The sequence below is a fragment of the Tachysurus fulvidraco genome, chromosome 6 (genome assembly GCF_022655615.1).
Source record: "Tachysurus fulvidraco isolate hzauxx_2018 chromosome 6, HZAU_PFXX_2.0, whole genome shotgun sequence".
NCBI lineage: Eukaryota > Metazoa > Chordata > Actinopteri > Siluriformes > Bagridae > Tachysurus > Tachysurus fulvidraco.
Window position 1 is genome coordinate 4,096,507 of NC_062523.1, and position 15,105 is coordinate 4,111,611.

Here is a 15,105-nt window from a genome sequence, read left to right on the forward strand (position 1 = left end):
TATGGACTAAAGGACGCTTAAAGCTCAGCTCGCACAACACCTTCAGGACAGGGGAGCACCTAAAGGGTAACATCGTGTCGCCTGTCACACAAAAATACGCGTTAATGTTTATTTACAGTTAAACACAAGCGTGTTAATGGTCTAGCTTCAGCTCTAAGGCTGCCCCCGTGCGTGACAGCACAAAATGTCACAAGCCACGCCTCCTCCGGGTCACTATTGGTCAGGGTGAAAACGCAGCACCGCCTACAGCCTGCTGATTGGTCGGCACTCACGTCCTTCATAACGTAGCCTTCGGCATCACGTCCTTACCAGAAAATGAGTCATAGCGTGTAAAAGTCGTGCACGTGTTCGAGCCGAGAAAGATCTTAAAGATTTCATAAAGATTTCATCTTAAAAAGATCCAAAATGATCTTATTTAGTTATTTCTGAAAAATATATACAATAATATATATAATATATACATAAACAATATATAACCATAATTATGTGTAGTAGTACTAGCAGTAAATAACAAATATGACATAGCAATTCAATGTAATTACAACTTTAATAAATCAAAACAAACTGCTACTACTATTAATAATAATCATCATCATCATCATCACTTATATTCATATTAAACTCTTCTGCACTGTGAGTTAATCAACATTTCATTCTTGTCATTCTTGCTAAATGAAAGCACTTGAAAATGAAAGTGCAGAAGACACACGTGCGATAGATTACATAAACACATAAGGACAAGAATAAAAACTTCTAGCATCGTGTTTCTCTCTAATTCCCACAAGTCAGTGTCTTCCCCCTGACTGTGAGGTCTACAGGATCTTATGGACTCCTTGTGTTATTCTGTCTGTCTCTCTAACACATGACATGAGTTGGTGTATATCTGATCCTAGGGTTTTAGGAGATATATAGAGATATATATATGCCATGATCATCTAGTTGGTCTATAGAGATATATAGTCCACGATCATCTAGTTGATTGACACCTGACATGTGTATTGAAGGAAAAAATAACCAAACTATGAGCTGACTATGAGAAATGACCTTCAGGAGAACTTTTTCTCCACACATCCTCCCTACTTTAGATCATTGGTGTGTTTTCTTCTCTCATGTGCCATTTCAGCTGATTAATAATCCACAGAGTGAAAGAGAAACACCAAGGTGAAAAGATTCCATCGTCCTTAAACTCAGACCCCAATACATCACTTATTACATTCATTCATTTACATTCACAACATTTAGCAGACGCCCTTATCCAGAGCGACTTACTTTTATTTTATCTCATTACTCATGGCCTTATTACCCAGGGCCAAGCAGATAGTTCTGAAAAACAGGGTGTGGCACTTACACAGTGACAGCTTAATGATCACGATTATTATTATTGTTCATTTCACAGACGACTTCACAGAAGACTGTGCACCAGAAGGGGACGTGTAGTGATGAATGAAACAGTTTGTTATGATTTGAAGAGGAGAATGCTGCGCCCTGAATCTCCAACAATGTGCAGGAACAACACCATCTGATGAGGCTTTAAACATTCATTCAAAACAAAAAACATCACAGCTGAAGGAAATAAATCAAGCTAAATGAATAGAAGGGAAGAGCTCATAACAAACAATAATACATACACAGACAATCCTCCTCCTCCTCCTACAGCAGCTACTACTACTATTACTGCTACTACTACTACTACTACTACTACTAATAATAATAATAATAATAATAATAATAATAATAATAATTTTATTTATTAAAAATATTATTTAATAATAAATACTCTGAAGTTTTCTCAGTAACATGTACTAGCAGCTCCAGGGGGACGTGTTCAGGGCCAAAGAAGATTCATCAGTCACATACTAGAACCTTCTCAGTTTATAAGATCTCCTGTAGACATTTACTCCCCCTGGTGTAAGACTAAGATACTGCATACTGAGGAGATCAAATTTAGCCTACTCAACACACTCACACACTCACTCACACACACACACACACACACACACACACACACACACACACACACACACACACACACTCTCTCTCTCTCTCTCTCTCTCTCTCTCTCTCTCTCTCTCTCTCTCTCTCTCTCTCTCACTCTCTCTCACACACACACACACACACACACACACACACACACACACACACACACACACACACACACACACACACACACACACACACACAGACACACACACACAGCCGTTACTTTTCATTTTATCATTGTTTTCCCCTCCAACTGCAGTATTTGCAGTACTTTATTGATCCGTAAATAAAAATATAAATAAAAATATAAAAATAGATTATTTTTTTATATATAAATTATGTGTCAATCATATCCACATGGAGCAGGACTGTTACTGTGACGTGTTGAGCTACAGAACCGTGTTATTACAGGTCTGCACTGACACCTAGTGGTCAAGAGAGACATTGCAGCAATGATATCTAAATTTCTTTTTCTTCTACTTCCTGCTTTTACCGTTAGAGGTCGCCACAGCGGATCTGAACATTAAACATGTAATGATACCCTATATGTGCTGTGAAAAGACAGCATACGTCAATAAATCGGTATAATTAACAACAAATTCATTATATGATGCCATCACAATATAATGCCCAAATAAATTTTATTTAAAGGGCTTTTTTTTCTATTGATACTAGCATTGCATATTTTAATCCTATTAATACTGTATCAGTAATATTATAATAACAATATAATACAATATATAATATATAATAATAGCAATATTAATACTGCTATCAGTAATAGTGAGTATTATTATCAGTAATGAGATTAGTTGTAGTGTTAACGCGAGCAGAGAAAGTAACAGGATTAATAGGACTAGCATTAATTGTTAGTAGTGGCAACCATAACAGTATAAACAACAGTCATAATAATAATAATAATAATAATAATAATAATAATAATAATAATAATAATAATAATACGAAGAAGAAGAAGAAGAAGAAGAAGAAGAAGAAGAAGAAGATGATGAAGAAGAAGAAGAATGTGTGGTATTTACTGTAAATAATATTTATAGTAACAGCTATAGTAAATGTAACAATTAGAACTTGTGGTAGAAGTAGAAGTAGTAGTATTATTTTTAGCAACACTAATTATAGTACTAATAGAATTATTATCAGTAGAATTAGATTTAGTAGTATTAGTGATATGTTAGTGAACAGCAGAAATAGTTCTAATAGTAATATATAAGAAACCTAATTTAGATCCTAATGAACTATCAATTTACAGACCTATTTCACATCTTCCGTTTCTGTCTAAAATACAGGAATTCTTACAGGAAAACAATATCCTTGAAGAGTTCCAGTCAGATTTCAGGCCCATCATAGTACAGAAACTGTACTTGTGAAAGATACAGATGAATTGTTCCTGGCTTCGGACCAAGACTGCATGTCACAATTAGTTCTACTTGACCTTAGTGCTGCATTCAACACTATAGATCACAACATTACAAAATTACACAGGTATTCATGGACAGGCATTAAGTTTTTTTTAACTCCTACCTGTCTGATCGATAAAATTTTGTAGAATTAAATGGTGAATCCTCCAGCTTATTGTAAGTTAATTATGGGGAAAGTATGATCGTATAATCCCAAATTTATCATCTCTACACTGGCTACCTGTTAAGTTTAGAACTGATTACAAAACTGCTGCTACTTACGTACAAGGCTCTTAATGGTTTAGCTCCCATGTATCTAACTAGTCTTCTAACACGTTACAATCCTTCACACTCTCTGAGATGACAAAACTCATGACTTCTGGTAGTTCCCAGAATAGTCTACTAATGGTGGTAGAGTGTTTTCATATTTAGCTCCCAAACTATATTAAAAACTCATCTCTTTAGTCAGACGTACACATAATGCATCCCATAATATTGTGCTCTAATACATCTGACCAAATGCACATTATCATCTAGTGCTTGCTAATATTATGAACAGCAGCTATGTTAATCCCTCTCTACTGCTTCTCTCTTGTACCAGCTCTGATTGTCTTCAAAGCCATGAAGATTTTGGACCTCCACTGAGATGAGGCCGACTCTGTGAGATATATTCCAGCTCCGGTTGGACTTGGACTTATACTAAGAGGAGATGTGAACTCCATGTGGTCTTTGAGGACAACCACCTCCTCATCAATACTACATTTGTCAGACTGTATATATATAATCACACCCCCAGTGTCAACCATATGAGGATGAGGTTCTCCTTTGAGTCTGGTTCCACTCAAGGTTTCTTCCTTTACCATCTAAGGCAGTTTTTCCTCGCCACAGTCACCTGAGTCACCTGAGACTTGTTCATTGGGGACAAATACAAACATATTTAAATATATCTAATATCTTGGATATTTGTATTATATTAATGTTAATATTATTCTTTATAATAACCTTTTGTTCTATATTTATACAGATGCTTGTAAAGCTGCTTGGATACAATGTCAATTGTTAATTCAATTGAATTTAATTTAATTCAATCCGGGTTCAAAGCATTTTTCTTCTTTCCTGTTTTTTTTTTTTTTTTTACTACTTACTTACTTTACTTACTTTATTGTCCCCAAAGGGTAAATTCTTTTCCACAACAACTACTATGTCTGGTTCAAATCTGTGTTTTGGTTTTATGAATAAAATCTATATTTCTGTTAGAAAGAGTTCCCCACAGGTGGGGCAGGTTTAACAGATGAGGGGTACGTTGTAACAATTCAATTCAATTCAATTTTATTTGTATTGTGCTTTTAACAGTGGACATTGTCTCAAAGCAGCTTTACAGGGCATTAGAAACATAATACAAAAAATTATACAAAGATTATTATACAAAGATTATTATACAAAAGTTCCAGATTAATATTAGACTTATATTTATTATTATATATAATATTATTTTATTAGACTTGTATTTATCCCTAATGAACAATCCTGAGGTGACTGAGGTGAGGAAAAACTCCTGTACTGTAGCTGCACACATCAGATTCAAAACACTGATGCTGGCCTACAAAGCCAAACATATACCAGCTCCATCTTACCTCAAAGCCCTCATTACTCCTCACACTCCACCTCACACCCTCAGCTGTACCAGCACTGCTCCACTGGTCACACCATCTCTCAGGGTAAGAGGTACGTATACTACAAGACTCTTTTCTGTTGTGGCACCAATGTGGTGGAATGAACTTCCCCTAGGGGTCCGGACAGCTATTTTCGAATGACGGTTGAAGACCTACTTATTCATGAAACTACTTATTTATTCAGCTAACTCTTTCTCACCAGTGTTTTAGGTTAATGGTATCTTTGTAGGCCGTAGCCTGTAGTCTGTAACCTAGTGAACCAGAGTTAATGTGTTCAATGATAGAGACTAAAAAGCACTTTTGTATGTCACTCTGGATAAGATGTTAGATGCTGTAAATGTAAAATGTATGTGTGTTTTTGTGTGTGTTTGTGTATGTGTAAGTGAGTGTGTGCGTGTGTTTGTATGTGTGTGTTTATGTTTGTGTGTGTTTGTGTTTGTGTATGTGTGTACTTTATTATCACGGGTCAGAGTTTAGAGTTAGTGAATTAGGAAACGTTGTGAAGTTTTTGTATTAATCACGTGATGAAGCTAATAAAACTCCAGAGCATTTCTCACCTGTATTTATCTCTACTATGTGGAACAGCTGCATGTCAGTGGCAGGTCTTCATTTTAACCTCAGGAGCATAAACCTGTGCTGGCAGGTGTGTTGAGACCAGATGCTTCCTTCATGTGCTGAGGGATGTTGTTTGCCTGGAGACCGACAAAAAAATAAACTCTGATGTTTATAATAAACCCCATGGAGCTCAAAGTACAGCATGTTTAACAAGAAGACAAGTTTTATTTTTATTTTTTTACTACCTTCAGAGCAAAACTTCTTTTTTAGTTTTAAACAGGCTAACGACTCACTCCTCTCTGCAGAACACCAGGTAAAAACCTCATCTGCCCTCCCACACACAAAATAACAAAAACCCACTGACGGAGCTGAAAGTCACGCAGAACCGCTGCGGCTCAGGTGACAGGTTTAATTCTCACTCCGTATGTCAGCAGGAGCTGTTTATCCCTGCTGGATTACACACAGACTCATAGAGTTTCATCCTGCACAAATGGAGGAGGAGATCGCTGGCAGACGCGCCCACGTGTGTGCAGGAAAAATAACCCAAAAAAGCTGCTCTCATCTAGAGGTCCACATGAAGATGCTCACTAATTAAAGGAGGAGTTTGATGAGAAGTCAGATTCAACCTAAATCTCTTTCATCTGCCAGGAAATACTACAGCAAATAAGCTAAGAAGTAGTGAGAATGTTACAGACATACTGTGGATATGAAAAGTTTACAAACCTCTGGTAGAAAGGTAGTGGCATAAGTATGTGCACCCCTAAACCTGACAAAACCTGGGATATTTTCTGCTCCATAGAGATGGGAATCTTTCGCTGCACTAAACAGACCCTTTAGAATATCCGACCTTATTCTACTGACATTAGTCTCGTATTTCAACCAGGACACACCGCGCCACATGCTTTGGGGTGATTTAGTTGAGCATGGAGGTTTTTTCCTGAGAAAGGGCTTCTCTCTAGTATCTTTCTGAATAGCTCTAAATAGGTTTGAGTACTGATGGTATTAAGAATGCTGGAAGATTGTCAGCTCTGTCTGAGAGCAGCGTGCTACTGTACTGACACTATACTGACAGTGTACTGATACTGTACTGACACTGTACTGACAGTGTACTGATACTGTACTGACACTGTACTGACACTATACTGACAGTGTACTGATACTGTACTGACACTGTACTGACAGTGTACTGATACTGTACTGACACTGTACTGACACTGAACTGACCCTGAACTGATACTGTACTGAAACTGTACTGACACTGTACTGATACTGTACTGAAACTGAACTGAAACTGAACTGATACTTAACTGATACTGAACTGACCCTGAACTGATACTGTATTGATACTGAACTGATACTGAACTGATACATAACTGACCCTGAACTGATACTGTACTGAAACTTAACTGATACTGAACTGATACTGTACTGATACTGTACTGATACTGAACTGATACCGAACTGATACTGTACTGATACTTAACTGATACTGTACTGATACTGAACTGATACTGAACTGACCCTGAACTGATACTGAACTGACTCTGAACTGATACTGAACTGATACTGTACTGATACTTAACTGATACTGAACTGACCCTGAACTGATACTGAACTGAAACTGAACTGACCCTGAACTGATACTGAACTGACCCTGAACTGATACTGAACTGACCCTGAACTGATACTGTACTGATACTGAACTGATACTCTACTGATACTGAACTGATACTGAACTGACCCTGAACTGATACTGAACTGATACTGAACTGATACTCTACTGATACTGAACTGATACTGAACTGACCCTGAACTGATACTGAACTGATACTGTACTGATACTGATACTGTGCTGATAGTGAACTGATACTGTGCTGATAGTGAACTGATACTGTGCTGATACTGAACTGACCCTGAACTGATACTGAACTGATACTGAACTGACCCTGAACTGATACTGAACTGATACTGTACTGATACTGATACTGTGCTGATAGTGAATTGATACTGTGCTGATAGTGAACTGATACTGTGCTGATACTGAACTGATACTCTACTGATACTGAACTGATAATGTAATGAAACTGATACTGTACTGATACTGTATTGATACTGAACTGATACTAAACATTGTTGGTGTTTCCAGGTTTCCTGCACCATGTTTGAAACTTGATCAGTTTCCAGCTCACTAATTTCTCCTCTTTCCTTGTTTTGTGTCACGGCCTTTAGAGGATCTCAGAGCCAGCTATTGTTCTCTACACCAGAAAGATGTTGGTGTTTTTAAGCAGGCCGTAGCATCTTTTTCATGTACACGCTATAAAGCAGCTCCATCTGTATCTATGGCAAGGTCATTTCTTTCCACCCTAGTGTGATTAAAAACAGCCCGAGTGGGCAGGAAAAAAAAGGCAGACTGGTAGCCCTGACAACCCTATCTGAGGGCAGTGACGTCACACCACTGTATAAAGGCAGTGTGCGCGACTCTGTGGGCGTGTTGCCACCCGGACGTCTGCGTGGGGTTCAGACCCGGGCAGCTTCCACGCAGCAGCATAATAAAAAGGAAGGAAAATGCAAGTGGCGCACGTGCTGAGTCATTTCAGGCCTTTCGAAATGTGTGGATGTGACGTGATAAGGTTTGAAGACGCCACCGCTATCCCCTCCTCCCATAAACACACACACACACACACACACACACACACACACACACACACACACACACACACACACACACACACACACACACACACACACACACACTTACCACATGCTTCTATGTCAGTGATCTAATTAGAGTCAATTAGAGTAAAAAAAAGGTTATAAAACACGCAGATGTTCATTTTGAGCGAAGCATCGATTTGCTTGCGCTGTAAAATTGTTTGGACTTTCTGGACTTTATTTTTTCTTCAGTAGATCTGTGCATGACTGTTCATCGTGGTTTCTAACACGTACACATGCACGTAGCTGTCAAAAACACACACTCAGAGGAAGCGCAGACGCCTGTGAAGAGGTCTACACCTTCCTAGAAATCACTCACAGGTAAAACCAGAGTCACTGAAAGCCTCTGATATGGTAATAGTGCTCTCGCACTCGTCTAAAGAGCTGAGTGTAAATTCCGAGAAGCTCTTATCAGATCCTTTCCTGTAAGCTCCTACATCCTGCAAACTTCACTTTAAGGTTCTGAAAATACATTTTAATATCACACCGTGTATCGGGATGAACTCGGGACCGATATGCACTGTGCAGAAAAACAAATTCAGTGGAATTCAGATAGAATGCTGAAACAAGTCCAAACAAAAATGTTCATCTGTGTTTATATAGAGCCCCAGGGTCCTGTACTAACTCCAAAGGAAGCTTTATGACAAAAATGGTTCTATAGGTAGTGTGTTTGTGTGTGTGTGTGTGAGTGTGTCTGTGTTTGTGTGTGTGTGTTTTTGCGTGCGTGTGTGTGTGCACGTGTTTGTGTGTGTGCATGTGCGTGCCTTTGTGTCCGTGTGTGCGTGTGTGTGTGCTTGTGTGCATGCATGTGTGTGTGTTTGCACGTGTGTGTGTGTGTCTGTGTGTGTGTGTGTGTTTGCATGTGTGTGTGCGTGCCTGTGTCTGTGTGCCTATTTGTGTGTGCTTGCGTGTGTGTATGTGTGTGTGTGCATGCGTGTGTGTGTGTTTGTGTATGTTTAATGTATATATTTTATATACTTTTTGTATTATTATTATTCCTCTTAGTTAATACACACTTCTATATAAAACCTTTCCAGTCTATCAAGACTCCTGTAGAATTCTCCTGTACAGAACCTTATACCAGACTCACAGAGAACGCTTTACAGTTCAGGATTTAGAAGAGTTTAAACCATCCAGTGTGTGTAATATTTATCACTGCTTAGTCCAGTTCTGCACTCAATCTTATTATTATTATTTATTTATTTTTACTGGAACTGGTGAAATCGCTAGCAAAGGATTCTTCTAGAAGAAGAAAAGTAAGAAGAAGCCACCTTCTAGCATGGTAGCTTCCAATCAGTGCCCCAGGACCTTGGCCACTTCTCCATGTCCTTTAAACCACTCCCAGTCTTTTAAACCACTAACAGTACTTTAAACTCCTACCAGTCTTTTAAACTCCTCCCAGTGAGACTCATACAGTGTGTAATAACTTTTAATGAGAGCTATACTCATGATGTACATACGTGTAATCGGGGTTTGACCGAAATCGTAGGAAATCTGCAGAAAATCTCCACCGGACATCTCAGAGGTCGCTTATTCTTGCTCATGTAATCCTTTAGCAACTGATGAAAGATAAAGACTCCGGTACAGATTTGTGTGATGAAGCAGTGTTACTGTTATTGCACAACATAGCACAACATGATGTGTTTTATTCCTCTAACACTGCAACAATTTCACAACTGTTACAAATTTTTTTAAACTAAAAAGAAATGTCCTCCTTAAGAAGAAGTGAAGCGCAAGGACCAGGATGAGTTACTTTTGTTCAACAACAACAAAATCCGTGAGTCGCATTAGTTGAATTCTGCATTCTGATTGGTCAAAAGGAGGCGATTAGTTTTCTAGAACAGCAGCTCTGACTGCAGCGCAGGTTTGTATTAATAAACTCATTCTTCATTATCGTTATCATCATGTTATCGTTTCTATAGCAACAGCTTAGCCACAAGGGCATGCATAGCAAATTCTCTGATCATCATCATCATCATCATCATCATCATCATCATCATCTCCATCATCAGATTAGCATGTGGTGAAATTTACCAAAGATCTAAGGACTAAGGAGACCTTTATTTATCATGCTTCAGGAGTCTCCAGTGTCAGAGCTAAAGCATTAAGTTTTCAGAAATCTAAGTTTATGCTTTTTTGCTTTTTTTTTTTTTTTTCAGAAACAAGACAAACTACAGCTGTGTCCCAACATGTACGTGTGTGTGTGTGTGTGTGTGTGTTAAATTTTCAGATTCACGATTTATCCTTTATACCAAGTTAATAAAGCAGAAGCACAACAGTCGTATCTCAAAAAAATAGAGTTTAATGTTCGTGTGCTGTATAACAAATTAAATATATTAGTGTTTACAAAACAAGAGGTGATGCGTGACTACTGCATATCCTAATGATGAATCATCAACTCAGTGACTTAGAACAGCGATAAGAACAAAGCATCTAATGATTAAAAAAACATAACACAAAAAACATTTCATCCCACAGTCCTGAACGCACGTGTTTCCCTTTTCCATGAGACGAGACGAGATGAGACGAGAGACGACACAGATCGTTGTCTTCAAAGGACAGAAGGCAGAATAGGAGACAAAAGTAGGAGTTTAGATATGTTCTGACCTACAGGGAATGGTTTAGCTGCATGTATATCAGCACTTCTGAAAAACTAATCAGATCAAAACATGTGTGTGTGTGTGTGTGTGTGTGTGTGTGTGTGTGTGTGTGTGTGTGTGTCCTCTATTCTTTTTGTTTCTACTGTCACCAACGATGGGAACGTCTCTGAGAAATATCACCGTCTAAATATACATATGTACAATCTCAAGGCTGATCATTTCCCATGCATCATAGGGGGAAAAACATCTCTCTCTGTCTCTCTCTCTCTCTCTCTCTCTCTCTCTCTCTCTCTCTCACACACACACACACACACACACACACACACACACACACACACACACACACACACACACACACACACACACACACACTAACAAGCTACCAGGCTCAGTAAGATTAAACACTAGGTTCGAATGTACATGAAAAAAAAAATACACAGAAGGTCTACTCACTCAGAACAAAAGGGTACTATGTGTACTCTCCATGTAAACGTGATGGTACCTTTAAGTACACCTTTTGCAGGTGGTGTGATGTAGCATTGATTTAAAAAACAATCACACCTTTAATTAGCTTTAGGATCAGGTACGCTTTTAGCATGTCCACGTAAAGGATGAGTACTAAAGGTACACACCAGCCAACAAGAGTACAGTTTAGTACTGTTTTTTTTTCTTTTACACACTACTATGACCTTGATTTTTGAGTTATAATCTAAGGCCAAATGAGTTTAAAAACAGAAAATACACAAGAAAAAAAATGTCAAGATCAGGGGTGCCAATACTTAAGAAAATCCACTAAGTGCCATTGTCATTAGTAGGTAATTATTTTCCATTAAATATATACAGTAGGTCACCTAGATGAATGATATTCACCCCTTTTTACGTTATATCTGACATTATCTTAAACATGAAAATAACTTAATAACAAACTGAATCGTTTGAAATGAATCGATTCGTTCATAACTCTGATTCTTTTAAAACTTTACATCATTCTCTACATCATCATTCGTGTAAAGGTTTGTCACTTATCAATCAGAGGCGACTGAGTCTTATCGTAGCAGACACAGACGGATCCTTAAGATATCGTATCATATCGTATCGTAGCAGATACAGATGAATCGTTCAGATAATAGTCGATTATCATCACATCTTGTCAGGAGGTTATTGCTTTCTTTTACTACCCCGAGTGGAATAACAGAGCTCCGTCTTTCACAGATCATTCAACTGAATTACAACCACAAGACAAATTTTCATTTACAATTTAAACCCATTGGAGGAACCTTTAGTGATTAGAACCTTTATTGGATGTTTGACACCCCTGATCTAAACCTCTGTGTTCGTGTGTGTGTGTGTGTGTGTGTGTGTGTGTGTGTGTGTGCGCGCGCACTGAAAATGATCACACATCCAGATCATTCACAATGACCCAGGTGACAAGATTAGATGTGAGTTTAAAGTTTGTGCTCTTCATGGTTTATCACTGAAAAATAGATTTTCACATTCTTTTTCTTTTTTTTAAACACAACCTCAAAAAAATTGTTCAACTTTAAATTTGTTTCTGTTTTTTTCTTTCCTTTTAAGACTTTCTCATCCTTTAGTTTTTAGTTTTAGTTTTTTTTTACTTGAGAAAAAGAGTACTAAGCAGTACTTTTCACTGGGTTTGCTTCCTTTACCTTTTGTACTTGTACCATTTACATGGATATAATGCACCTTTAAAAACAACATTTAAGATGCATAAATCTGACAGAATTTGCTTTTTTTTTTTTTTTTTGGAGTAAAAGATACATACTAAATGTGAAACAGGTGCGTGCATAAGGGTACTGCACTCAGGAACACAGTCCAGTACAATTCAGTACTCTGTACAGTTCAGTACAATTCAGTACTCAATATGGTTCATTACAATTCAGTACTCTGTACAGATCATTACAATTAAGTACTCTGTACAGATCATTACAATTCAGTACTCTGTACAGATCATTACAATTAAGTACTCTGTATGGTGCATTACAATTCAGTACTGAGTACAGTTCAGTACTTTTTTTTCAGAATGTGGTAATCAAATCTCCAGACCTGAGCTGAGTTTCCTATAAGCACCATAAGACAAAAATCGATGATTAAAATAGTAGAGTGTAATATTGAACCTTGAATATTGAAAATCTCTCTCTCTCTCTCTCTCTCTCTCTCTCTCTCTCTCTCTCTCTCTCTCTCTCTCTCTCCTATTTCCTTTTTTTCTGATTTTCAGAAACCCTTTAAAGAAGATTTAAAGAAATATTTAACACCAATTTAACACCAAGGCTCCAAAACCTGTTTATAAAATCTCAGTTCATGGGACAGAGATAAGAGATTGTGTATATTATTTAAAAATATTTACATCTCACTCATATTTATAAATAATACATGACAGATAAAAAAAACCCAATGTGTGAAACTCAGTACCCAAAGGGTGCACAAACTTTACACTCAACCATAACCATATCATCCAAGTCACATATCCAAAAAAAAAGGAAACAAAGAAAAGGAGGTTTGAAAATGGCACTTAAATGAAGAAAGTTTTGCATAATCATATAAAAATAAAGCATACAGATCATTTCTCCACCTGGACATGAGGGTCAGTCGGTTATTCTCACAGAGGTATTCATTTACAACACACACACACACACACACACACACACACACACACACACACAACTGTGGGAAACCTGATTTTTTTACGGGGAAAACCTACAGCATCAGCTGGAAGGATGATACAGAAAAAAAAATTCTAAAAAAGATGAAAGTTGTATAAAAAATGCATTTTAAAGTCCAACACTAGTGCATATAAGTTACATGAGTACACCAACAGAATCTAAGACTATTCTAAACTAACACTATTACACTACACACTGTACAGTAAACACACACACACTGCGTTTTATTAACAACAGCTAGTTGGTATTGCTCTACTATTTACTACACACTTGGTATTTTACGCTTTACACTACATCACGTACACAGACGAACATTCGCTTTGTAGCTTTTTCACTAACAAACTATAGCACACGTTAAAAAATTCTCAGTCGCTAAACGCTGAACCTGCTTTTTTTTCGATCATTTTATTTTATTCAGTACCTAATCACAGGTGTGTGCATGTGACTGCAGTTTTAGTCTTCTGCCTGCTCGTGTTTTTATTATTATTATTATTATTATTATTATTATTATTATTATTATTAGTTGGTTCTGTTTCTTTCAGTTTTTCCAAAATATATATAAATTAGTCATGTAAGCCACCCTGAGTAAGATAATAAAGCTTTTTTTACTTACTAAGATGGTGTAAACCTATGTAGTTTCCCCACGTTCACACCAGCGAGAGATGGATTGACAACCGGGCACTCTGTTTTCTTTTTAATAATAAGCAAATTTATCTACTAATTGATCACTACCTAGTGAACGAGAGCTAAAATAGCAAGAGAAGAATTAACGTCGAAAGTGAAATCCGGATTTGAATAGAATTAGAATTTGTAAGCTAACCTAGCAAGAGAAGATAAGACTGAAGCTAACCTTGTGAGTCAAAGCTAATTCAGCAAAAGAGCAACCATTAAGCAAGTTAACTACCCTATGAATGGACGCTAACTTAGCAAGAGAGCTATGATACTGCAAAACAGCCATGTAACACTTGAGTCTATGTATTGCACTGGTCTCAGTGCAATTCAGTACTCTGTACAGTAAAGAACTCAGTACAGTTCAGTACTCAGTACAGAGCAGTATATATCAGTACAGTTCAATACCGTTCAGTACAGAGCAGTGCAGTTTTAATACTCAGTACAGTTCAGTACTCAGTACAGAGCAGTATATATCACTACAGTTCAATACCGTTCAGTACAGAGCAGTGCAGTTTTAATACTCAGTACAGTTCAGTACTCAGTACAGAGCAGTACAGTATATATATCACTACAGTTCAGTACTTTTTTAGAAAGTGGAAGAAAAAAATCTAATCAAATGACTTTATCCTCATTGGAGCTGTGGTCAAGTAAAAGACAAGCATTAACTGAAATTGTGTCCATAAGAGCTAGCTAGTAAACAAAACTTAGCACATAAACGCTAACCTTGTGACTGTTTGACGCAGCAGAACGACGGCACTTCCTGTCATGTACAACCTCTCATTAAATGAGTACAGAGACTTTACAGAGAGCAGGCCAA

The 15,105-nt window shown here is 37.4% G+C and overlaps 1 protein-coding gene across 5 annotated transcripts in view; it reads right to left on the reverse strand.

The window, feature by feature from the left end:
• The window catches only part of glsb (glutaminase b), a 55,064-nt gene extending 40,094 nt beyond the window's left edge, over positions 1–14,970 (reverse strand). For 2 of the 5 annotated variants that reach the window (XM_027175319.2, XM_047814486.1), the window contains exon 1: positions 1–190. This exon is cut by the window's left edge and continues 172 nt beyond it. In XM_027175319.2, coding sequence (XP_027031120.1) covers positions 1–73 — 73 coding nt within the window. In that variant the 5' untranslated portion in view covers positions 74–190. Of the gene's footprint in view, positions 191–5,625; positions 5,761–14,229 lie in introns of those variants that run through there. The other 3 variants (XM_047814485.1, XM_047814487.1, XM_047814488.1) reach the window with 2 other exon arrangements.
• Positions 14,971–15,105: the final 135 nt, after the last annotated feature.